Genomic DNA, 24,481 nt, shown 5'->3' with positions numbered 1-24,481 from the left:
CAGCTCCGGGAAGGGGACATCAGTGGAGACTTGGGTGGGGAAGCTTAGCTCCCTCGTGCCGCTGAAGGTCAGTGCGCACAGTCTGGTCACCCGCCGCTGCAACACCAGGCTCCAGGACCACATTTCCTAGACTTCTCGGCGGTGTCCGCGACGCTCTCGTGGCCTGCAGATCTCATTGGCCCTCGGCAGAGAAACTGGTGAACCTCGCGGTCTGGGCACCTTAACAACGGGCTCCTAAATTTGGCTGTAAAAGAGGTGCAGATGTGAGAGTCACCCTGCCATGGAGAAGCCCACGCCCTCCTCCTCTCCACCCCAAGACTACACTCTCCAGAGGCCTCTGCGGCCACTTCCGCCCTCTCTTCCGCTCGCCCCTTAGCGTGAGGAGTTGGCGTAACAGGAACACTTCCGGCCGGTGGAGTCCGCCCATTAGGCTGGTTGGCAACGGTGTAGACAACTGTGTTCGGGTCCTTCTCACACCTCTGCTCTTGGTTCCCGAGCTTCAGCCTCAGAATCGGTAACGTGCACCCCGCGTTCCGTGAGTGCCCAATAGTCACTGCCTCGTCCACTCAGCACGTCCCCATGCTTGTCCCGGTTTTACTCACGAGGACACAGTCTGCCTTAGGGACAAACCCTTACTCCACTGCTGGAGAATATGGGCTTCACTCTCTGGCCAGAGCTTGGGGCTGAGCTTGAGGGTGCTCCGTCACCCTGGGCCCTTTCTCCAGGAGGCTAGATGGGAATTGGCTTGTGGTGGTGAATTCTGTGACACTTCCAATCCCCAGTAGTGGGGCTCTGGAGCACACCCCGCCTGCACATGGGAGGGGTTTTCCAACTAGGCATGCTCTTTTTTCTCTTCACATCCTCAGATCTGCCTTCTGAGACTTTGCCCTTCTTCAGGGAGAGCACTCAGGAGATCAGGAAAATGGCCACGGGGCTCCTGAAAGCCAAAAAAGAGGTGAGAATTTCCGTAAAATTCCATCTTGGCTGTCAAGAGGATGAATCCATTCCCCTTTCTTGCTCTGGAGGCTGCCTTGTTGGTATTGGGCAAAGCTCTTTCCTGGTCCTGGAGGAGTGGCTTACATGGAGTTTCCCTCAACATTTCTTTCTGCTCCATCCATACTTCAGTCATCCTCAAAGTAGTTAATTGTGAACAACACACATGGAGCAATTTAAATAAAAATACAGGGACATCCAGGCTTAATTGTCCAGTGATAAGGATGAAAGGCAGGGACAGCAGAGTAGACTGCGGCCTGAAGTGGCTAGGGAGGACTTCCAGGAGAAGTAGGGCTGTTTGAACTACCCCTGCGAGTCTGGTACATTGGAGAATTGGTGAAGACATACCAGTGGGAGGGCAAGAAGAATGGTTAGTCTGAGGCTGGGCCACTGGGCACACTGCCCTTAACACAGTGTGGGAAGATCGTATTTTAGGTTAATTTTTAAATAATGTACTGGTGAAGATACAGACTATCTTCACCAGTACATGATATAGTCTAACCTGAATTTTACATTTGAGAGCATTTTCAGCATCTGGCAATGGGGAGATTTCACCAAAAATTCTGGATTGCTTGCCTCTCAGAAAATAAACTGCACTCTACTTTGGCGTCAGGGAATTTGAGCTGAACAGTGTCTGCATCATTTGGACAGGTCCTGCACAGTCTATTTGCTGTAGTTTCCATAGTATCCTCCATACTGAGGTTGAAACCATTGAAATCTAACGTTTTGCCTGTCTCTGTAATTTTTATTACCTGCCTGGCCCCAGAAGGATTTTTATTTTCCACCTCTCTGAGTCTGGGTGGCCAGGTCAAGTGCCAGGCTGAGGAGTGTAGACTTTGTCTTTGAGTGAGATGGATTTTTTTTTTTTTTTTTTTTTTGCGGTACTCGGGCCTCTCACTGTTGTGACCTCTCCCGTTATGGAGCACAGGCTCCGGGCGCGCAGGCTCAGCGGCCATGGCTCACGGGCCCAACCGCTCCGCGGCGTGTGGGATCTTCCCGCACCGGGGCACGAACCCGTGTCCCCTGCATCGGCAGGCGGACTCTCAACCACCGCGCCACCAGGGAAGCCAAGTAAGATGGATTTTGAAGAATGTTGAGAAGGGATTTGACATAGGAAATCAGAGCTATAGGCACATAGGAACTTAAGGGGAAATTTTCTAACCCCTGAGAATGGTGACTATGATGAGTTTGACTTAATTGAATAGGACTGATATTTATTGAGCACCAACACAGTTGCCAGGCTTGTTTACTATCATTTTGATATGCACTAACTTTGTTATTTCAGATCTGCCTTCGTTGTCTTGATTTCTTGTTTTTTTAAATAAATTTATTTATTTTAATTATTTATTTTTGGCTGAGTTGGGTCCTCATTGCTGTGCACGGGCCCTCTCTAGTTGCGGTGAGCGGGGGCTGCTCCTCCCCATGGTGCACGGGCCCCTCACTGTGGTGGCTTCTCTTGTTGCGGAGCATGGGCTCTAGAGTGCAGGCTCAGTAGTTGTGGTGCACGGGCTTAGTTGCTCGGCGGCACGTGGGATCCTCCCGGACCAGGGATCGAACCCGTGTCCCCTTCACTGGCAGGCGGATTCTTAACCACTGCACCACCAGGGAAGCCTTCTTGGTTTATTCTTAATCCTGGTCTCCATGTTAGAGATTTACAATTTCCTAGGCATTATCAGAACAACTTTGAGAGTTCTGCATTTCTTATTTGTAAAATATTATATTCATCTGAAAAGTGTTAGTACCAAGAATGCATGGGAAATCTGGGGCATTTCCTAAGGTAACATTGAATCTTTTGTGTGTACTTTCTTCCCCACTTATAATGTTACTAGGGAAGCATTCTGATTTTCTGAGAAAAGCCAGAAATTTGTGTGAGCTGACTTTTCCTGCTCTTAATACTTTAAAAAAGAAAAAAGAAGAAAAAGCATTATGAAAACTTGACGAAAGTGCACAAGCATTTGAATTGTGTAAGTTGTTTAAGATGAAACCTGTGTGCCTAGAGGAGTACCTGGCACACATGATATGTTTGGTGCATGGAGGAACCACACCTTAAAGAAATTAATTTGAAGGAACTAATAAGTAACAAGGGAGTTTCTGTTTGTTTTGATATGTTATTTGGGGCATGTAATTAACCACATATTTCAGGGGGTTTGAGGAGGATTTCCAGGTACTCTAATATGCATGACCTCTGAATTACATGCAACAATTTAAGCAAATATACAGTAGGATATTAGCTATCACTGCCTGAGAGGGTAAAGTAGAATTTGTAACAAATGAGTTGGGCTGGCAGGAACATGATGTTACTAATTCTTAGTATTTTCTCCTTGATTCCATTGAACAAATTTGCTGAATGTTTACTGTTTGCAGAACTCTTGATAGACTACATTCAGTGATGTGTAAAGCACAGCCTGCACACTTATGAGTCTTGCATTTTATTTTTAGATTTCTCTATCATTGGGATTTGGTCAATTTTATATACATACACACACACACCCCTACATACATACATTTTGATAGACCTTAATGATAAGATCGTATTGTATTAAAGCTAGTGACATTATATCTACTCAGACCCATTTTTTAATAGATGAAGGAACAACCAACATTTATCCAACTGAAAGCGATTTCTATAATAGTGCTTTTTTTTTTTTTAACATCTTTATTGGGGTATAATTGCTTTACAATGGTGTGTTAGTTTCTGCTTTATAACAAAGTGAATCAGTCATACATAAACATATGTTCCCATATGTCTTCCCTCTTGTGTCTCCCTCCCTCCCACCCTCCCTATCCCACCCCTCCAGGCTGTCACAAAGCACCGAGCCAATATCCCTGTGCCATGCGGCTGCTTCCCACTAGCTATCTACCTTACTACGTTTGTTAGTGTGTATATGTCCATGACTCTCTCTCGCCCTGTCACAGCTCACCCTTCCCCGTCCCCATAACCTCAAGTCCGTTCTCTAGGAGGTCTGCGTCTTTATTCCTGCCTTACCCCTAGGTTCTTCATGACATTTTTTTTTCTTAAATTCCATATATATGTGTTAGCATACGGTATTTGTCTTTCTCTTTCTGACTTACTTCACTCTGTATGACAGACTCTAGGTCTATCCACTTCATTACAAATAGCTCAATTTCGTTTCTTTTTATGGCTGAGTAATATTCCATTGTATATATGTGCCACATCTTCTTTATCCTATAATAGTGCTTTGACTGAATGATCCAATCCACTAATTCTCAATTTGGGGGAACATTTAACTTGTTCCCAATATTTAACTGTTGCAAATGATGCTTCTGTGGTCAGCTTTGTGCATGAAATTCTTTTATAGATTTGTATTTATTCTCAAAACTAAAATATGACAAAGTGAGTAGAAATAAATATTTTGAAGCAATGAGCACTCACACCGGTTGGAGCTTTGGAACCCTGCTTGTTCTAAAACATGTGATCCTATCCATTATTTCTTCCTTTTTTGAGATTCCTTTCTTCCATCACCATGTTTCACTTTACATTGTGCAGTTTTTTTGTTTTTGTTACACTGTGCAGTGTTACATTCCCAGGGTAGACCTACCAGTGCAGATCTTCTTCTCTCATGTGAATGTTCACAATAATGTCCTGATTTGTTTCCCCATGTTGATATGTTCCTTTGCTACCCATTGCATCTGTAATCCTCACGTCCCCCAAACATTACAGTAACATCACTTTTCTGTTCAGAAGTCTTCCTTCAGTGTCTCAACAACAGTGTCTTAGATATTCAGGGCAGTCTTCACTTCAAATGTGTTCTGTTTATGACATCATGTTCTGACTATTCATTCTGAAAATGTGTTTATTGCCAGCACAGTGGAGTAATCTCATATACACCTTTAATTTAGATTAAATTCACTTTTTAGGCACTTGGCTGGAAAAAGAGAGAAAAATAACTATTCAAGTCATTCAAATAAATCTCCTCTATCACCTAATGACTTCATGCCTGGGAGGCAGTGAGAAATGGGAGGACTGAATCTGTTGCTGTGTGAATCTCTCTTAGGCGTTTGTGACAGCATGAGCATCTTGGCAATCAATTAACCTTGATCTCAAGGTTAATATTACTTGCAAAGTATTTTTCATATAACATGACTCCTTTATCAATGTATAGGTTAGCCTTTGCTTCATAAAAAACTACCCAAAACTTACTGACTTAAAACAAAATAATTTAGGGACTTACCTGGTGGTCCAGTGGTTAAGACTCCGTGCTCCCAATGCAGGGGGCCTGGGTTCCATTCCTGGTCAGGGAACTAGATCCCGCACGCTGCAATAAAAGTTCCCGCATATCGCAGCTAAAAGATCCCACATGCTGCAACGAAGGTCCCGAGTGCTGCGACTAAGACCCTGTATAGCCAAATAACTAAATAAATATTTAAAAAGAAAAAATAATTTATTAGCACACAATTTGATAGGTCAGCATTTTGAGCTGGGCACAGATGGATGTTTTGCAGGTTTCACTTGTGCTCTTGTTGCTGCAGTCAGCTGGTGGTTTGACTGGGGCTGGGTGACTATCCATGCATGACAGTTACCAAGCTGGTTGTCTCAGGTGTGTTGGTTTTTCTTGGTTCTTTTCCATGTAGGCTTGGGTTTGTTCTAGAGACTCTGCTTAGGCTTGATCAAATGATGGTCTTGGGTTTCCCTACACAGCAAGAGAGAGGACAACCCCAATGGACAAGCACGTTTTAAGCCTCAGCTCGTGTTATGTTTGCTAATGTCCCTTTGATCAAAGTGCAGAGTTGTGGAAGGGACTAACACAAGGGTGTAGATATAGGGAGATGTTATACAGTGGGGTTCATTACTGTAACTACCCTCTGGTCCCAGTGATCCATGTCCTTCCCTTGTGCAAGATAAACTCACCCCCTCCCAGGATCCCCAGAAGTTTCATCCTCAAAGTCCAGTATCATATGCATATCAGTCTGGATGTGGCTAAGGCTTCTTCAGTGAAACTCTTTTTGAGTCAGAGATGTATACTAAAAAGACAATTTATTTGTTTCCCTCTACCCCCAACTACCCACCTAGCACACAGTGGTGAGACATGGACAGGAAAACTGCAATATACACTCCCATTCAAAAAGGGAAGGAGTTGGAGGCACATAGGAGGCCTCTTCATTTTGAACTCTCTCCATCCCTTTTAGTAAAGCTGATATGACTTCTTTAGAGTATATATATATTTTTTTTTAATTTATTTATTTTTTATTTATATATTTTTGGCTGCGTTGGGCCTTTGTTGCTGTGCGTGGTCTTTCCCTAGTTGTGGCGAGCAGAGGCTGCTCTTTGTTGCAGTGCGCGGGCTTCTCATTGCAGTGTCTTCTCTTGTTGCAGAGCATGGGCTCTAGGCACGTGGTCTTCAGTAGTTGTGGGGCACAGGCTCAGTAGTTGTGGCTCATGGGCTCTAGAGCACACCCTCAGTAGTTGTGGCTTTCGGGCTTAGTTGCTCCGTGGCATGTGGGATCTTCCCGGACCAGGGCTCGAACCCATGTCCCCTGCATTGGCAGGTAGAGTCTTAACCACTGTGCCACCAGGAAAGCCCTGATATAACTTCTTTAAAAACTCTTTGGGTTTCCCATGTATCAGATTATATTACTCTATTAAACAAAAAGCTACAATCACATTTCCTTTACAGATAGGCCTCTAATCTTTGGGCAGGGTGCCAGTGCTATGGGACAATACCTGTAAGAATCTCAGAAGCCCTTTTGTCTACTAGGTATCACCTTAACAATTTCAGAGGTCATAACATTTGGGTCTTTTAGCCAAACTCTTGATCTTTACCCTGAGGCCATTTCTTATTTTGAGACTCTTGTTGGCTGGAGAGACTGGAGATGTAAAACAGTTTTATTTTCCAACCCAGCAAGTCCTGGCTTGTCTGTATTTCCTCTAAATTATGCTTGTGAACTGCTTAGTTGTTTCTTTAACTCTTCTCTTTCTATACATTATCATGTATAGAAGCTAGGTAGAAGCATCCGACTGAAGCTTTTAACAGGCTTTCAGGAGATCTGTTTAGTCAGATGTGAAAATTCATTAGGTATTTTTTCTTTATTCTAAATTAGTCCCCCAGACTGCTAGCTATGTTGCTACTCAGTGGGAGAGCTTTGAAATGGATCATCCAGTTAGTGTTTACCATACCCTCCCTACATGCATGGGTCTCAGACAAAGAAACCATGAATCTTTCTAGAGCTGCAGGAATACCAGTTGTATTAAACTTGCTGAAATGATGTAGGTTGGTCTGTAATGTAGCTCCTTTGTCAGAGATTTTCAAGGTATGTGTGTGTGTGTTTATTCTGAGGAGGATCTATAAGATCATATCACTACAGGGACTGGGCAGGAACTTGAATGAGTGAATAGTCTTTTTCTCTCTAACATTTAATTATGAACAGCTTCAAACATAAAGAAAAAAATACAAAGACTTGTACATTGACATTCACATACCCACCACCTAGATTCAATGATGAGTATTTTGCAACATGTGCTTTACCACCTGTCTATTCACATGTGTAGTCCTCTACCATCAGTTCAAGGGTAGTATTCAAATATTGCCTTAAATGCACAATAGAGGACAGAGTTTTATATTCCTTTGACCTTTCAGACTTTCTGTAGGCTGCTACAACCTGCCTGCTCTCTTTCCCAACTAGCCACTTTTCATTCTTTATTCCCTCCCATCTCACATGCCTTGTCTGGAGTACCTAGCCTTCCACGCTCCTTCATCCTTTGAATCCTGCCTAGCCTTTAAGACCAAGATCATACTGCCCTCTCATGAAACCATTTCTGATCTCTGTATCCTACAGTGACCTCTCCCTCTCCAGATTCCTCTGACCCAGTGATTTGCAACGATGACTATACACAGGAGCCCTTAAAAGTATAAAAGCCTTATCCCTGAAGAGTCTGATTTTATTGATTTGTGGTGGGACCCAAGAATCCGTAATTTAAAACACCACACAGAGGGCTTCCCTGGTGGTGCAGTGGTTGAGAGTCCGCCTGCCGATGCGGGGCACGCGGGTTCGTGCCCCTGTCCGGGAAGATCCCACATGCTGCGGATCGGCTGTGCCTGTGAGCCATGGCCGCTGAGCTTGCGCGTCCGGAGCCTGTGCTCCGCGACGAGAGAGGCCACAACAGTGAGAGGCCCGCGTACCGCAAAAAAAAAAAAAAAACACAAAAAAACACCACACAGAGAATTCCCTGGCAGTCCAGTGGTTAGGACTTGGCATTTTCACGCCGAGGGCGTGGGTTCAGCCCCTGGTTGGGGAACTAAGATCCTGAAAGCTGCGTGGCACAGACAAAAACAAAACAAAAACCCAAAAAACAAACAAAAAAAACCCCCTCACCACACACTTACTGTGTGGAGCAGTCAGTTGTCTGAGTCCTTACATTTATCAACTCATGTGATCCTCAGCACAACCTGGGAGATAAACACTGTTATTCTTAGTTCAGAGAAGAAGAAACTGAGGTGCTGAGAGGTTAACTAATTTGCCTAAGGGTACACTAGCTGGGGACAGATAGGTTCCAAATCCAGGCAGAGTGTTTTGAATCCAGGCTCTTCACCACCATCCACTTCCATTCCTCAGGCCTGAGCAGTGCAAGTGGCAGTGTGAGGGAGGGGAAGGAGTGAGCCCTGCCTGAAGTATACATAATGGTGGGTTATTCATCCCCTGCCCCAGAGGCTGAGCTGCTTCATGTAGAACATAAATGCTTAGACCAAGTAGTCTCTGAAATTCTTCGAACTCAGCAAGAGAATTATTCTTTTAATGTAGTGTGCATGATGTCTTCCTGCTTAGATTTAAAGCTCCCAATGGGAAAGAACTTTTGCTTTTATCCCCCATAGCAGTGAGCCTAGCATGTTGACAGTGATAGGTGCACAATGATGCTGGCTGTATAGAGATGGGAGAGTAATGGTCTTTGAACTATTGGCACGAAGGTCATGTATGGGAGGAGAAAAATTCTTTTTTTCATTGGCTGTAAATTAGACACAAGACATATTCACAAGAGAAAAACAATCGGAAATTTATTAACATGTGCATCATGCATACACATGGGAGTACTCAGTGATGGGTAACTCAAAAGGGGTGGTTAGAACTTGAGCTTATATAGCATCTTAACAAAATAGCAATAACTATAGAGAAGTGACAAGACAAAGGAAAAGGACTTTGAGTTTCTAGGCAGCAAATTGTGGGAAGGTTAATAATATATGGGGGAACTAATGGAAGATAAGGGCTAGTTAGTGAAGGTTTGCTATGTAGATTTCTCTGGTGCCTATCCCTGGGCTGATAAGGGTCTAGAGTTGTATCTGGTGATTAATTTCTGTCCTCCTGGTAGAGAGGGGAAGGGGGACACCTTTGCAAATTTATGTTCTGCTTTTAGGCAAATGGGAGAGGGCAGAGAGCTTTTCTTGTGTCTGCTTATTAATTGCCTTCAGCTCAAAATAATCCTTATGCCAAAGTGGCATATTTTAGAGTGGTATATTCTGTTACCCTTTATTCATCATCCATAGTAAGGTCTAGAAATCTTCTCTACCTCCTCAGGGATGCCTTTTGATCTCTCATCCTGAGGTGTGGACAAGGCAGACTCCTGGATGAGCAGAGGTGTGTTTTGTGTTAAAAGGCATTCATGGCGTTCGGGGATGTGGCTGTGGACTTCACCCAGGAGGAGTGGAGGCTGTTGAGCCCCGCTCAGAGGACCTTGCACAGGGAGGTGATGCTGGAGACTTATAACCACTTGGTCTCACTAGGTAAGAATGGCTTCCCATAGCACTTAAAGTCTGGCTCACGGTATTTTCTATATGTCACAAAGAAACGCTCCTCACAAAGCAGCTTTGTCTTAGGGTTGGGCTTCAAAACAAAAATTTACCTTTTTCCTCAGGTGGATCTGGATTCAGTAGAGTTGAAAGCAGGTAGATTTATTCATATTGTGTATGCCACTCTGCATTTTTTTTCTTACTTTATCTTGCCCCAAACCCAGGAGATTTTCATTCACTGTGTTAATATGCTGTTTTTCTGATTGGAGTTACCTTTTCTTACTCAACCCTTCTACTGCAGAGAGTTCACTATTCATAGGTCCTCTGTATCACCCTCTGGGTTTCCCTCTCCATTTTGTCTCTGAGTTCTGGAATGGCCCCTTGAGCTCATAACCAAGAGTCTCCTTTTTTTCTTTCCTTATGAGCAGAAATTCCATTTTGCAAACCAAAACTCATTTCTCAGCTGGAGCGAGGGGAAGAGCCCTGGATAGAGGAGAGGCAACGTCCGCTGAGTCTCTGTCCAGGTGAGTGTGACACAGGGTAGTTGGAACCGTCTGCAGCATGGCAGGTAGGGAAGGATGAGGCATCTCTCAGGTACTGGGAGGAAGCTCTTTTCTAGGCCCCTAGGTCCCTGGTAAGGCTGCCTGGCATGACCTCTTTTCCAGAATATCATCTTCAGTTAAGGGAGGGACTTTCCTGGTTTCTTTGTCGCATCCCTCCACCAGGAAGCCTCCCTTCCTCTCACTTCGCATTGTTTTCTGCGGCGGATACTTGTGACCAGTTCAGTCTGCTGCCATTTTCAGAAGTGGGCTTCATCCTATTTATTTTTGACTTGATATTTGGAAATTACTTCAAAATTACAGAAAATTTGCAAAAATAAAAATAGTACAAAGAACATTCTTATGTCCTCTACACATACACAAATATGTATAAATATATATGGCATATATATTTTTTATAAAATGGTATCATAAAATCACCTACTAATATTTCACCCAGTTTGCTTTATCATTGGCTTGTGTGTCTCTTGTGTGCATGCTCTCCCTTCTCCCTCCACCATACGTATGTGTATGTATTTATGTATATGTTTATGTATATATATTTGTGTGTACCTATATATGTAGGTTCATATGTGGATGTATGTTAAAAGATTTTCTAAGAATGGTGATATTCTCATATAACCACAGTACAGTTATCAACTTCAGTAAACTTAACTTCAACACAATAATTTTATCTAATACCTATCATCTACCTCTCATAATCATCAGTAGACACAGTAATATTTTTTCCTCTCCAGAACATGGCCCAGTAGTGCATTTACGTGGCATATCTATTTAGTCTCTCTTAATATAGACCATTTCAATAACCTCTCTTTAGAAGTATACAGTTCCACAGCTCCTTTTTTAACAGCTTCATTGAGTTATAACTTAAATACCATAATCTACTTACTGTAAGTGTACAGTTCAATTATTTTGAGTAAACATTCCATCACTCTAAAAAGTTACCTTGTGCCCATTTGCATCTATTTCTCCTCCCATTTGAGCTCCAGGAAACCAATGATTTGCTGTCTCTATAGATTTGCTGTTTCTGGACATTTTATATAAATGGTATCATAAAATATATATTTGTCTTTGTATCTGGCTTCAATACATAATGTTTGAGGTTCAGCATAATGTTTTTGAGGTTCATCCATGTTGCAGCATGTACTGGTAATTCATTCCTTTTTATTGCCATATAATATTCCATTGTATTGATATACCACATTTTGTCTAGCTATTCACAGGTTGATGTGAATTGGATTGTCCACTTTTTGGTTATTGTGAATAGTGCTGCTAGGAATAGTCATGTACCAGTCTTGATGTGGACATATGTTTTCATTTCTCTTGGGTAGATAACTAAGACTAGAATTTCTGGATTGTATGGTATGTTTATGTTTAACCTTTTAAGAAACTGCATAATTATTTTCCCAAGTGGCTGTACATTTCTATTAGCATTTATGTTTTACATTTCTATTATGTTTATATTTTCTATTTTTGCATTTTCTAGTAGCAGTGTTTTAGAGTGTCAGTTTCTCTACATCCTTGCCAGCACTTGGAATTGTCTCTAATTTTGATTACAGACATTCTAGTGGGTGTGTAGTGGTATTGCATTGTGGTTTAATTTGCATTTCCCTAATGACTGATAATGTTAATCTTTTCATGTGCTTATTAACCATTTGCATATCTTCTTCGGTGAAGTAGCTACTTAGTTCTTTTGCCCATTTTTAAGTTGGATTGTTTGTCTTCTTTTTGAGTTGTAAGAATTTTTCATATATTCAAGACACAAGTCCTATATCACATACAGGATTTTCAATTATTTTCAACTATGAAATGAAGTTTCAGAAAAAAGACAAGTCTGTGGATTGTCTTTTCATTCTCTTAATGGTGTCTTTTCAAGCATAAATGTTTTAAATTTCGATGATGTTCAATTTAACAGTTTTCTAATGGATTGTGCTTTTTGTGGTGTAACTATGAAGTTTGCTTAACTCGAGGCCACATAGATTTTCTTCTTTGGTTTCTTCTAGAAGTTTTATTTTTTAGCTTTTACACTTAAGGCTGTGATCCATTTTTAGTTAATTTTTATGTGTCATGTGTGGTGAAAGTCTAAATTCATTTTCTTGCATATGAATATTCAATTGTCCTGGCAGTATTTGTTAAAAATAGTATGCTTGACATAGAGAATGGACTTGAGGACACGGGGAGGGGGAAGGGTAAGCTGGGATGAAGTGAGAGAGTAGCATGGACATATATACACTACCAAATGTAAAATAAATAGCTAGTGGGAAGCGGCCACATAGCACAGGGAATCACCTCAATGCTTTGTGACCACCTGGAGGGGTGGGATAGGGAGGGAAGGAGGGAGATGCAAGAGGGAGGAGATGTGGGGATGTGTGTATATGTGTGGCTGATTCACTTTGTTATAGAGCAGAAACTAACACACCATTGTGGGACAATTGTGCTCCAATGAGGGTGTTAAGAAAAAAAAAATAGTATGCTTTCCCTCATTCAATTGCCGTGGCTCCTTTGTCGAAAATCAGTTGACTGTAAATGATTCATTTCTGGACTCCTAATTTTGTTCCATCGATCTCTGTGTTTCTTCATATGACAATAGCACACTGTCTTCATTACTGGGGTCTTATATTAAGTTTTGAGGTTGAGGAGTGTAAATACTCTAACTTTTTCAAAATTATTTTGGCTATTCTATGTTTTTTGAATTGGCACATAAATTTGGGGGTCAGATTGTCAATTTCTACAAAACAAAACAAGCTTTTGATAGGGTTTGCATTGAATTTATCAATCAATTTAGGGAGAATCACTGTTTTAATAATATTGAGTCTTCTAATTTATGGTTGTCTATTTAGGACTTTAATTTTTCTCAGCAATGTTTTAAAATGTTCACCTTACATGTCTGGTAATACTTGTGTCAAATTTATTCCTCGGTATTTTATTATTATCTATGTTATTGTGAATGGTGTTGTTTTCTTAATTTCATTTGTGGAATGTTCATTGCTAGTATGTAGAAATACGATTGATTTTTGTATTTTGAGCTTTTATCATATTACCTTATTAAATACAATGATTACTTGTTGTCTCTTTCTTGAGGATTCCTTGGAATTTTGTACGTCCTGGCTCATATAATCTGTGAACAAAAAAAGAAAGGTTTACTTCTTCCTTTCCAATTTAGATATCTTTAACTTCTCCTCTTCCTTGTTCTGCTACTCCCCTCCTTTAGCCTTTTGGCTAGAACTTCCAGTGCAGTGTAGAATGGAGTTGTTGATAACAGACATTCTTGTCTGGTTTCTGAACTTAGAGGAAAATATTCAGTCTTTTATCATTAAATATGATGTTAGCTGTAGGTTTTATATAGATGCCCTTTATCAGGTTGAGGAAGTTCCATTCAATTCCTAGTTTGTGGAGTATTTTTTAAGAATGGGTATTGGATTTTGTTAGATGTTTCTGCATCTGTTGAGATGTTCATGTAGTTTTTGTCTTTATTTTGTTAGTGTGGTGTATTTCATTAATTGATTTGCAGATGTTAAATGAGCTTTGCATTCCTGGAATAAATCCTACTTTATTATAATGTATAATTCTTTTTGACTTGCTGCTGGATTTAGTTTGCTAATATTTTGTTAAGGATTTTTTCACCTCTGTTCATGAAGGGTATTTATCTGTATTTTACTTTCTTTTTGATCTTTGTCTGCTCTGGTATCAGGGTAATGACTACATATAATGAGTGGTGAAATTTTCTCTCCTCTATTTTCTGTAAGAACTTGTGAAGAATTTGTATCATTTCTTCTTTAAGTATTGGTTAGAATCCCCCAGTGAAGACACTTGAACAAGGGCTTGTCTTTGTGTGAAGACTTTTAATTACTAATTCAATCTTGTTACTTATTACAGGTCTATTCAGATACTCTAGTTTTTATTGAGTTAGTTTTGGTAGTTTGTGTTTTTCTGGAATTTTTCTGTTTTGCCTTTGTTGTCCAGTTGTTGGCATAAAGTTGTTTATACTACTTTTAATCCTTCTAATTTCTGTGAGGTCAGTAATGATGTTCCCTCTTTCTTTCTTGATTTGGTAATTTCTATCTTCTCTATTTTTTCTTGTTCATTCTAGCTAAAGATTGTTCAATTTTGTTGATCTCTTCAAAAATCAAATTTTAATTTCATTGATTTTCTCTACTCATTCTGGTTTTCTATTTGATTAATTTTTTATAGATGTATTATTTCTTTCCTTCTGCTTATTTATTAATTTGCTCTTTTTGTAATTTCTTAAGATAGAAGCTTAGACAGTTGATTTGAAACCATTCTTCTTCCTTAATGCAGGCATTTAAACCTATAAATCTCTCTCTAATCACTTCTTTAGCTACATCCCATAAATTTTTTTTTCATCCCATAAATTTTATTATGCTGGGTTTTGTTTTCATTCTGTTCAAAATATGTTTCAATTTCTCTTCTGATTTCTTCTCTGTCCCTGAGTTACTTAGAGGTATCTTGTTTAATTTCTACATATTTGTGGATTTTCCATCTTTCTTTCATTTGTTGATTTCTAATTTCACTCCTTTGTGGTAGAAAAACATGCTTTATATAGCTTTAACGGTTATTTGTTTTTTGGCCTAGCATATGATCTGTTCTGAAGAATGGTCTATGTGCACTTAAAAAGAATATGCATTCTGCAGTCATTGGATGGAATGTTCCATACATATCAGTTTGGTCAAGTTGGTTTATTTTCTGTATCCCTGGAGATTTTCTGTCTAGTGGTTTCTATTATTGAGACTAGAATAGTGACATTTCCAATTATTGTTGAATTATCTAATTCTTCTTTTAGTTCTGTAAGTTTTTGTCTCATGTATTTTAGGGCTCTGTTTTTAGTTGTGGATACCTTTATAATTGTTTTACTTTTCTGATTTATTGCCCTTTTGTCTTTATGAAATACCTCTCTTTTTGTCTAGCAATAATCCTTGTCTTGAAATCTATTTTGTCTACTATTAATATAGTAGCCATTCCAATTCCCTTGTGATTATGTGATTACTGTTTGCATGGTATATCTTTTTTCATCCTTTTAACTTTTAACCTACTTGTGTTTTTGGATCCAGAATGTGTCCCTTGTAAATAGCACATTGTTTGATATTGCTTTTTTAATCTAGTGGGATAATCTCTGCCTTTTGTTTGGAGTGTTCAGTTTGTTCATATTTAATATAATTATTGATATGGTTTAAATCTGCCATTTTGCTGTTTATTTTTAATATGTCTCACGTCTTTATTTCTCTAGCCTCTTTTATGACATATTGTTGGGTTTTTTAATTTAAGTGTACTATTTTCGTATCACTCTTGATTTTAAATTTGTTTTGGAGTTAATGCTGCTCTAGGAAATAAAATATGCACCTTAATTTATCACAGTCTACCTCTAATTAATACTAACTTAGTTCCAGTAAAATATTTATACATATATTATAAAGCCCACAATATTGTGTTATATTTACTGCCTTTTATAATAGTTTTTTGTATTTTAGAGAAATTTAGAGGAAAATATACATATGTTATCTTTTATATTTACCCACATATTTGCCAGTTTCAGTGGCCTTCATTTCTTTCTTTTCTTTTCTTTTCTTTTGATCCTGCTGCGTGGCATGCGGGATCTTAGTTCCCTGACCAGGGATCAGTCCTGCGCCCCCCCACAGTGGAAGCATGGAGTCTTAACCACTGCACTGCCAGGGACATCCCTCGGTGGCCCTCATTTCTTCTTGTGGATTTGAGTTGGTGTCTCATGTCATTTCTTTTCAACCTGAAGGACTTACTGAGTATTTCTTATAAGGCATGTTTGCTATCAACAGATACTCTGAGTACTTGTTAATCTGAGAATATCTTTATATCAATTTCTCTTTTTTTTTGGCTGAATCATGTGGCTTGTGGGATTGTGAGATTTTAGTTCCCTGGCCAGGGATTGAACCTGGGCCCTCAGCAGTGAGAGCTTGGAGTCCTAATCACTGGACCTCCAGGGAATTCCCTCAATTTCACTTTTGAAGCATAGTTTTATGAGAATAGAATTCTTCATAGATAGAAGTCTTTTCTCTTTTATTCCAGCACCTTAAATACATTATTCCACTGCCTTCTGGTCTCCATTGTCTCTGATGAGAAGTTAACACTAGTCATATGGTTTTTCCCCTTGTACATGTTGAGTCATTTTTCCTTTGCTGTTTTCAAGATTTCCTTTTTGTCTTTTTTTTTCTGATAGTCAACATTTTGGCTGTGATGTGTCTAGCTAGGATCTCTTTGTGTTTATTTTGGGGTTTGTTGAGCTTCTTAGATCTGTAGATTGTTTTTCATCTAATTTGGAAGTTTTTTGTTTTTTTTTTTAATTTGGAACTTTTTAAGCCATAATTTCTTCAGATTTTTTTTCTGCTCTTTTCTCTCTGTCTTCTCCTTCCTGAGTTACCATTACACATAGGTTTGGTTTACCTGATGGTGTCTTACAGGTTTCTGGGCTCTTTGTTTTTCTTCAGTCTTCCTTTAACTCTGTTCTTCTGTTTTAGGTAATTTCTATTGACTTATCTTCAGGTTCACTGGTTCTGTTACAAAGTCAAATATGTTGTGGTATCTCTCTAGTAACTTTGTAATTTTAGTTATTTTACTTTTTAATTTCACAATTTCCTTTTGTTTCTTATTAATAGTTTTTATTCTTTGTTGAGATTCTCCATTTTAAGTTGTTATCATACTTACCTTTAATTTTTCACACATTGTTTTCTTTAGTTCTTTGAATATATTCATAGTATCTGCTTTGAAGTCTTTTTTTTTTTCCCCCTATATCAGCATCTGGGCCCACTCATCAACAGTTTCTATTGGCTGCAATTTTTTCCCTAGGTATGTGTCACTCACTCTTTCCTGTTTCTTTGAAAACTGGATATTTTAGATATTATATTGTAGCCATACAATAAACAGGTTGCAGGCTGGATTTGGCCCACTGAGCAGGTTTACTGTTTCCTACAATAAAAATGTAAAGCATAAAATGTGAAATAAAAAATAGATTTTGGGAAGTATGGCTGAATGGGAAACAGCTTGTGATGTGAACATATGAATGACCAGTAGGCAAAGCAAAATGGCCTGGGCAGCCCTACCTATGACTGCTTTGACTGAAAACATTCTTTATTCAGCAGGATCAAAGCTAGAAATTCAACCTTGTCCCTCCTGTCCTCTGGCATTCTCTAGTCAGCAAGCCCTCAGCCAACATGTGTGGCTCAGTCATCTCCCTCAGTTTTTCTCAAGTTTACGTGCAGGAAATCATCTCCATTCAGGGAAACAATATTCAGAAGATCAGAAACAGCAGCAGGAGCAAGTCTTTGATCAAACCTGCTCAAGCAACAAAGCAGAAATTCAAGAGAGAGAAGATTCCAAGCTTTTGTTTGGGAGAGTAAGTAAAAGCAGCACTTCAAAGGCATTCTCCAGAACCCTGGAAGAACAGCCAGTAAGGTCCAAGGAAGACAACACAGCTGTGGACATAGTGCCCAGCCCTGCCCAGAGGACAAACCTTGAGGAAACAGACAAAACATTACATGGTTTAGAAGTCTCAGGATTTGGAGCAATCAAATATGGAGAGTTTGGGCTAGGCTTTATCAAGGAGTCAAACCAGCTCAGCCTCCAGAAGACACACACAGGGGAGACCCCTTACATGTACACTGAGTGGGGAGAAAGCTTTAGCAGTATGTCAGTCCTCATCAAAAACCAGAGGGCACACTCTGGGGAAAAGCCTTTTGTGTGCAGGGAATGTGGACGAGGCTTTACTTGGAAGTCAAACCTCATCACACACCAGAGGACACACTCAGGGGAGAAACCGTATGTGTGCAAGGAGTGTGGACGAGGCTTTACTTGGAAATCAAACCTCTTCACACATCAGAGGACACACTCAGGGGTCAAGCCTTATGTGTGCAAGGAATGTGGGCAGAGCTTTAGCCTGAAGTCAAACCTCATCACACACCAGAGGGCACACTCTGGGGAGAAGCCTTACATTTGCAAGGAATGTGGACATGGCTTTCGCCAGCATTCACACCTCATCAGACATAAGAGGACACATTCAGGAGAGAAGCCTTATGTTTGCAGGGAGTGTGAGCAAGGCTTTAGCCAGAAGTCACACCTCATTAGACACTTAAGGACACACACAGGAGAGAAACCTTATGTGTGCACAGAATGTGGGCGTCACTTTAGCTGGAAATCAAACCTCAAGACACACCAGAGGACACACTCAGGGGTTAAACCTTATGTGTGCCTGGAATGTGGGCAGTGCTTTAGCCTGAAGTCAAACCTCAACAAACACCAGAGGTCACACACAGGGGAGAAGCCATTTGTATGCAGGGAGTGTGGGAGAGCCTTTACCCGGAAATCAACCCTCATCACACACCAGAGGACACACTCAGGAGAGAAGCCATTTGTATGCACAGAGTGTGGGCGAGGCTTTAATGATAAGTCAACCCTCATCTCACACCAGAGGACACATTCAGGGGAAAAGCCTTTCGTATGCAGGGAGTGTGGTAGAAAGTTTAGCCAGAAGCCAAACCTGTTTAGGCACAAGAGGGCACATTCAGGGAGTATACCCTTTGTGTGCAGGGAGTGTGGACAAGGCTTTTGTGATAAGTTAACTCTCATTACACACCAGAGGGCACACTCGGGGGGGAAGCCTCATGTATGCAGGGAGTGTGGGCAAGGCTTTAGCCGGCAGTCGCACCTTATTAGACATCAGAGGATCCATTCAGGAGAGAAGCCTTATATTTGTAGGAAGTGTGGGCAAGGCTTTAGTCGGAAATCAAACCTCATCAGACATCAGAGGACACACTCAGGATAGAAACCTTGTGTGGACAAGTAGTGAAACCTTTAGCCAATAGTCACACGGCATGAAACACCAGAAGTCCCACCCAGGGCTGTAGCTTTAGTAATAAGTCAGCCATTGCCAGACACTAAAGTAGAAACATCTTATGTGTGATGGGAGTGTTCACGAGACTAATGGTAAGGGTCAACATCTCCAATCCACCTGAAGGAGAATTGCTGGCCCATTTTCAGGGGCTCTGGCTTTCCCTAGTGGGGATGGTAGGTTGTGGAAGGTCTCTCAGGTAACTTGATGGAGAGAGTACTTATTAAGTAGGCTGAAATTAGAGAATTGATACTATTCCAATATCATTTCCCAAGTATACTTGAACACTCTTTCCACAGTAACCTGGATGTTACAAAAACAGCAATTCTAGAGTCCATCTCTTGATGTCTGTCTTACCTTCCGAGAACAAGAGACAGAAACCATGGCTGATTTAATCTTGGTTCCACAGAGCATGACCCAGCAGAGTCAGCTTCAGGGAGAGTTTGGAAAATGGTCAACTCATGGGGACAGAGATAGTGCTTGGGTAGAAGGTTTTATTATACAAAAGGCTGACAGGTAAGAAAGATTGTAGGTATCCTAGCTCTGAGTTTGGGAAGAGGTGTCCATTTTTGGAAATATCATATCTTTGCTTGCTTCCTGGGGCTGTCTCTGGTTTTCAGGTTGAATCCATACTGAAAATGTTTTTATTGACTAGTGTTTTTAGACTAGAAATGTACTATGTAGTGTTATGAAGAAAATATATACACACATATACAGAAATACAAAATGAAATTACTTTCTATTCTTCTTTGAGTTACCATACAGCATCCCATTAGTAATTATTTGGTTTAAATTTTCCCAACCATTGTAAAATATACTACTTTTTTGGTTGAGAATACTCTTTTTGAAAATGGCAGTATCCCACAAATTCATTTAGAGTCGTGTCCCAAGGCCCAGTTTTTTTTCATGAAACTTGACTAAATGACTGTGAATTTTCTTTGGAAAATAAGTTTTCTAACAACAGGCAGGAAAATGTAGAAATTGTATAATAACTTATCTTTTTATCTCTGTGCAGGTATTTAGAATAAATTTGAAAGCGTAAGAGAAAGTGTATGAGTATTTAGAAAGTGGTGATGTAGGATTTAAAGTACAATACTCAGTGGTTGGGTCATTGGCTTTCAGTTAGGGAAAAAATAAACATAGGTCCCAAAGTTTCGATATCCAAAGGAGTTAGAGTTAGGGAATCACTATCTCAAATAATATGAGGGGTAAGAGTCATAATTTTTGTTCAAAATCTAAGGTTGAGTGGAGTGAGCAGAACCTGGTGAAAAATTATGAAATACTATCTTAAATGGAGCAGCTGGCATGGCCTGCCCTTCTTAGCCCTCCCCATGGTAAATCCTGGCCTCATGCTCTTACATTTTCTCAACAGAAAAATACCTTTTGAGTTTTAATCTCTTTAAGTCTTAGAACTTAATTACTCTTTTCCATAAAATCATGTCACAAAAATAAAGATTCCAAAATTAAACATGTACCTTTCACCAGTTTTTTAGCTTTCGGAAGGAATATTTCAGTTTTCAGTGTAATTGCCTCATAAAAATAAAAGATTTTGCCTTAAATTATTTAAAACTCTCAACAGGAAAAAATAGAGCACTGCTGGTATATGAAGATTTAAATAGATTCAAAGAGATTTAAACTCTGGGAAACATTTCTATGGAGCAGCAACCAAACAGAAAGATCTGGAAATGTTCTGAGAAATAGGTAGAAAGAAGTCCCATCCTTTGACCCTGCCCAAGCCCACCTCTACTGATTCTTAAACCCACATCAGGCCTTCTGCTTAGAACCTCTCAGAAGAGACAGAATTAGGACAGGTAACCTGAGTTGTCTGCCTGGGCCTAGCATTAAAATCTGTGTGCATATTTGGAAACTGATTAGGAGGCAAACACCACGTGGTATTCAGATATGTGAATCCTCTCAGTCTTGGAGGGTTTTTTTGGTTTTGTCTTTCAATCTGTGTCTGGACTATCCATCCACTATTGCCCCATATTTCATAACCTGAGGTGACAGCTCTAGATGTTTAAAACAGACAGAAAATGTGCCCCAGAGCAACCACTGCCCATCCTACCAATCCTATGGTAAGTAGTAGACTATACTGCAGAAAATTTTGAAGAAAAGATGATGAACAGTATGAAACAATGAATATTGCTTCAAATCCGTTAAGCCTGTTATGGTCACCATTGAGATGTTCCATTTTAAAAGGAGTAGCAGTAAATTTTAATGTAATTGTTTCATTTAATTCTAATTTATTATTATGGATCAGTGGTTCCCTAAGTATGGTCAGAGGATGTTTGGGGGCCCTTTCAAGTGATCTGCATGGTCAAAACAAGTTCCGTTATAACACTAAGACATTACTTACGTTTTTCTGTTGTGCTGAAATTTGCATTGATGGTGCAGAAACAATCATGGATAAAACTGCTGGGCTTCTAGCATGAATCAAGGCAGTGTCACCAAACTGTACTACTAGTATTATTGTATTTTTTACCACCCCCTACTGTGGTAAAAAAAAACCATGCAAGTTCCACTTAAGAATTTTCTTCATAGAAAAGGAAAAATTAATTTTGTTAAATCTTGACCTTTGGGTACAACATTTTAAAATTATACTGTTAGGGCTTCCCTGGTGGTGCAATGGTTGAGAGTCCGCCTGCCGATGCAGAGGACACGGGTTCGTGCCCCGGTCCGGGTAGATCCCACATGCCGCAGAGCGGCTGGACCCGTGAGCCATGGCCAATGAGCCTGCGCGTCCGGAGCCTGTGCTCCGCAACGGGAGAGGCCACAACTGTGAGAGGCCTGCGTACCGCAAAAAAATAAAATAAAAAATAATAATAAAATTATACTGTTAATTTTGAGATAACTGTAGATTCACACAGGGTTGCAGGAAATTATATAGGGAGATTCCATGTACTCTTTACTCACTTTACTTCAATGGTAGTGTCTTACAAAATGATACTATAATATCACAACCACGATACTAAAATTGATATGTACACATCTTTTAAAAACTATACGTGATGAAAAGAGAAATGCACATAAAGTCTTTCATGTATGAAGTTGTTTCAAAGAAGTGCACTTCAATGATTGATTTGCGAGCTGAACCAGCTACGTTTTTATGGACACCAATTTTATTTGAAAGATTAGCTGACGAATTTTGAATAAGGTGACTCAGACTTGGATATTTGGTAGACATTTGTAAAAAAAAATGAAGTGATTTTTTAAAACAGTAAAGAAAGCTGACAGTAATTTTGTTAATTTGACTTTCAAGCAAAAAAATTAGAATATTGAAAAACAAGTTATCTGCCACCAAGAACTTGACAGTTTCCCAATACTTACTCCTTTATGATGAGATTGGTGATGATTTTAATGAATGTGATTTTATAATACCATATAATGAAATATGTTGATGGAAGATCTGCCTAATTCACTGAACCAATATTTTCCAATTAGTACATAATGCTGCAAAATCATCTGTGGGTATATTAAAGTATAAGACAGACAAATGGATTTCAAGAGATAAAAGCCAGATTCCACATTATAAGTAACCTTTAAGAAATTACTACTTGTTGATTTTTGGTGTATTATCAAAGGATAATGTTGACAATTACCTGAAAAGGCTATTAAAACACTCCTCTATTTTCTAACTATATCTGTGTCAGGCCAGATTTTATTTATGTCAACAGGTTAAGTACAGGGGCACATATAAAATACCAGCTATATTCTATTACACTGGACATTAAGGAGATTTGCAAAAATACAAAACAATGCCACTCTTCTCACTTTTTTTTTTTTATGGTGGAAAATGTTCACACCTAAGTGAAAGTGAAACACTTTACTTTTCCCCTTTATGTGTGTTGTTTCTAGATGTTTATGGTCTGTAACCCACACTGAAAATACTACACACACACACACACACACACACACACACCAGAAAAAAAGTTACATGTTATAATACCTAACATACTATTAACATCTATGCTTTATATAATTTAAACTAAGCATAGAAGAAACAAATACAAAGAAAATACTTAACACCTACTGACAGATATAAACCTACAATCTGATGTATGCTGATCTATCTAGACAGAACACAAACTTGGGGCATTTTCACTTCTAGAACTAAATGATATAATTAATCTCCTTCATGCTTTTGGCTATGTCTCTTTCTGATTATACTTGGCAATTATTTTTTTCTATTTTTTAAATCAAAGAAGCAGCTTTATGCTTTTAATCATTTCTTCAGTGTGTCTTTTATATTTTGTTAATTTCTGTTACTGTTTACTAATCTCAAGCTAATTTCTTTTTATTGTATTGATTTTTCAAGCTTATTTAATCATAATTTGATTTATTTATCTTTTTACTGTTCTGAAATTCATTTCATTTCTAAGTGGCATATAATTTTCATTTTTATTTTCTCTTTTAGACAAGAATTACTGTTTCAAAGAGTGCTTACAAATGGCTAGATGGACATATTCATTTTTACAATATCCTAGTATTTAGCCTTTTATTTTGTAGCATTGTAATCAGTGTATTTTGTGATTTCTTCCATTTTAATTCATAAAGTTCAGTTTTGAATGTGATCAAGCTCTGTAACGTAAAGCAAGTATTTAATGTGTGAGTGTGTGTATATCTATTTTAGTAATATGCCAAAATTAATACAAACGGTTATAAAATTTGATATTTTTCTAGTTATTTTATTCTCCTGTTGTTTTATATTAATGATCTGTATTTTTATTTATTAATTTATATTATATGTTTAACACATGTAAAATTAAATCTGTGATATAAATGTAGGTATAAAGATTATTAATAGAACAAATGCCATTGTGTTCACCCCAGCAGAAGAAATAAGCCTTAATTATTTTTAAAAACTTAGTACTTCCATTTCTGTAAGTGATATAATAAATAAATTTATGATCATGTTAGGAAGCATTTCTTCATGTATTTCAATCAAATTTTGCTTAACATATTTCAAAGCTGTTTTATTTAGACCTGTAGAAATTAATAACATTTCTTCCTGATGAATTTTTCCCTTTAAAAACCCATTCAGTGCTTCTAATTAGTCTGCTCTCAATATTGTTGCACTTGCCTTTTTTGGTAGTATTTACTTTTTTCAATTCTTTGTTTTCATCTTGATACTCTTATTTTGTGAATAGAGTGTCCTATTCAACATAGTGCTGGAAGCCATAGTCAGAAACAATTAGGTACAAAAGAGAAATAAAAGGCATCTAAATTGGAAAGGAAGAAGTAAAACTACCTCTGTTTGCAAACATCATTCTATACACAGAAAATCTGGGTGAATCCACAAAGAAACTACTAAGCCTAAT

At 39.0% G+C, this 24,481-nt stretch overlaps 1 protein-coding gene across 2 annotated transcripts; it reads left to right on the top strand.

Moving 5' to 3' along the window:
- The first annotated feature begins 414 nt into the window (after window positions 1-414).
- LOC309836822 (zinc finger protein 875-like) lies at window positions 415-23,859 on the top strand. Of its 2 annotated transcripts, none has more exons than XM_082677004.1 (5): window positions 415-514; window positions 867-955; window positions 9,599-9,725; window positions 10,160-10,255; window positions 23,578-23,859. In XM_082677004.1, the coding sequence occupies exons 2-5, from the start codon at window positions 923-925 to the stop codon at window positions 23,652-23,654; spliced, it is 333 nt and encodes a 110-aa protein (XP_082533130.1). In that variant the 5' UTR covers window positions 415-514; window positions 867-922; the 3' UTR covers window positions 23,655-23,859. The 2 variants fall into 2 exon arrangements, with proteins under 2 accessions (XP_082533130.1, XP_082533131.1); XM_082677005.1 differs by lacking the exon at window positions 23,578-23,859 and adding an exon at window positions 15,909-15,992.
- Window positions 23,860-24,481: the final 622 nt, after the last annotated feature.

This window comes from Grampus griseus, assembly GCF_964374135.1.
Source record: "Grampus griseus genome assembly, chromosome: 19".
NCBI classification, from domain to species: Eukaryota; Metazoa; Chordata; class Mammalia; order Artiodactyla; family Delphinidae; genus Grampus; species Grampus griseus.
Note: the sequence above shows the minus strand (reverse complement) of the source record. Positions and strands in the feature narration are given on the sequence as shown.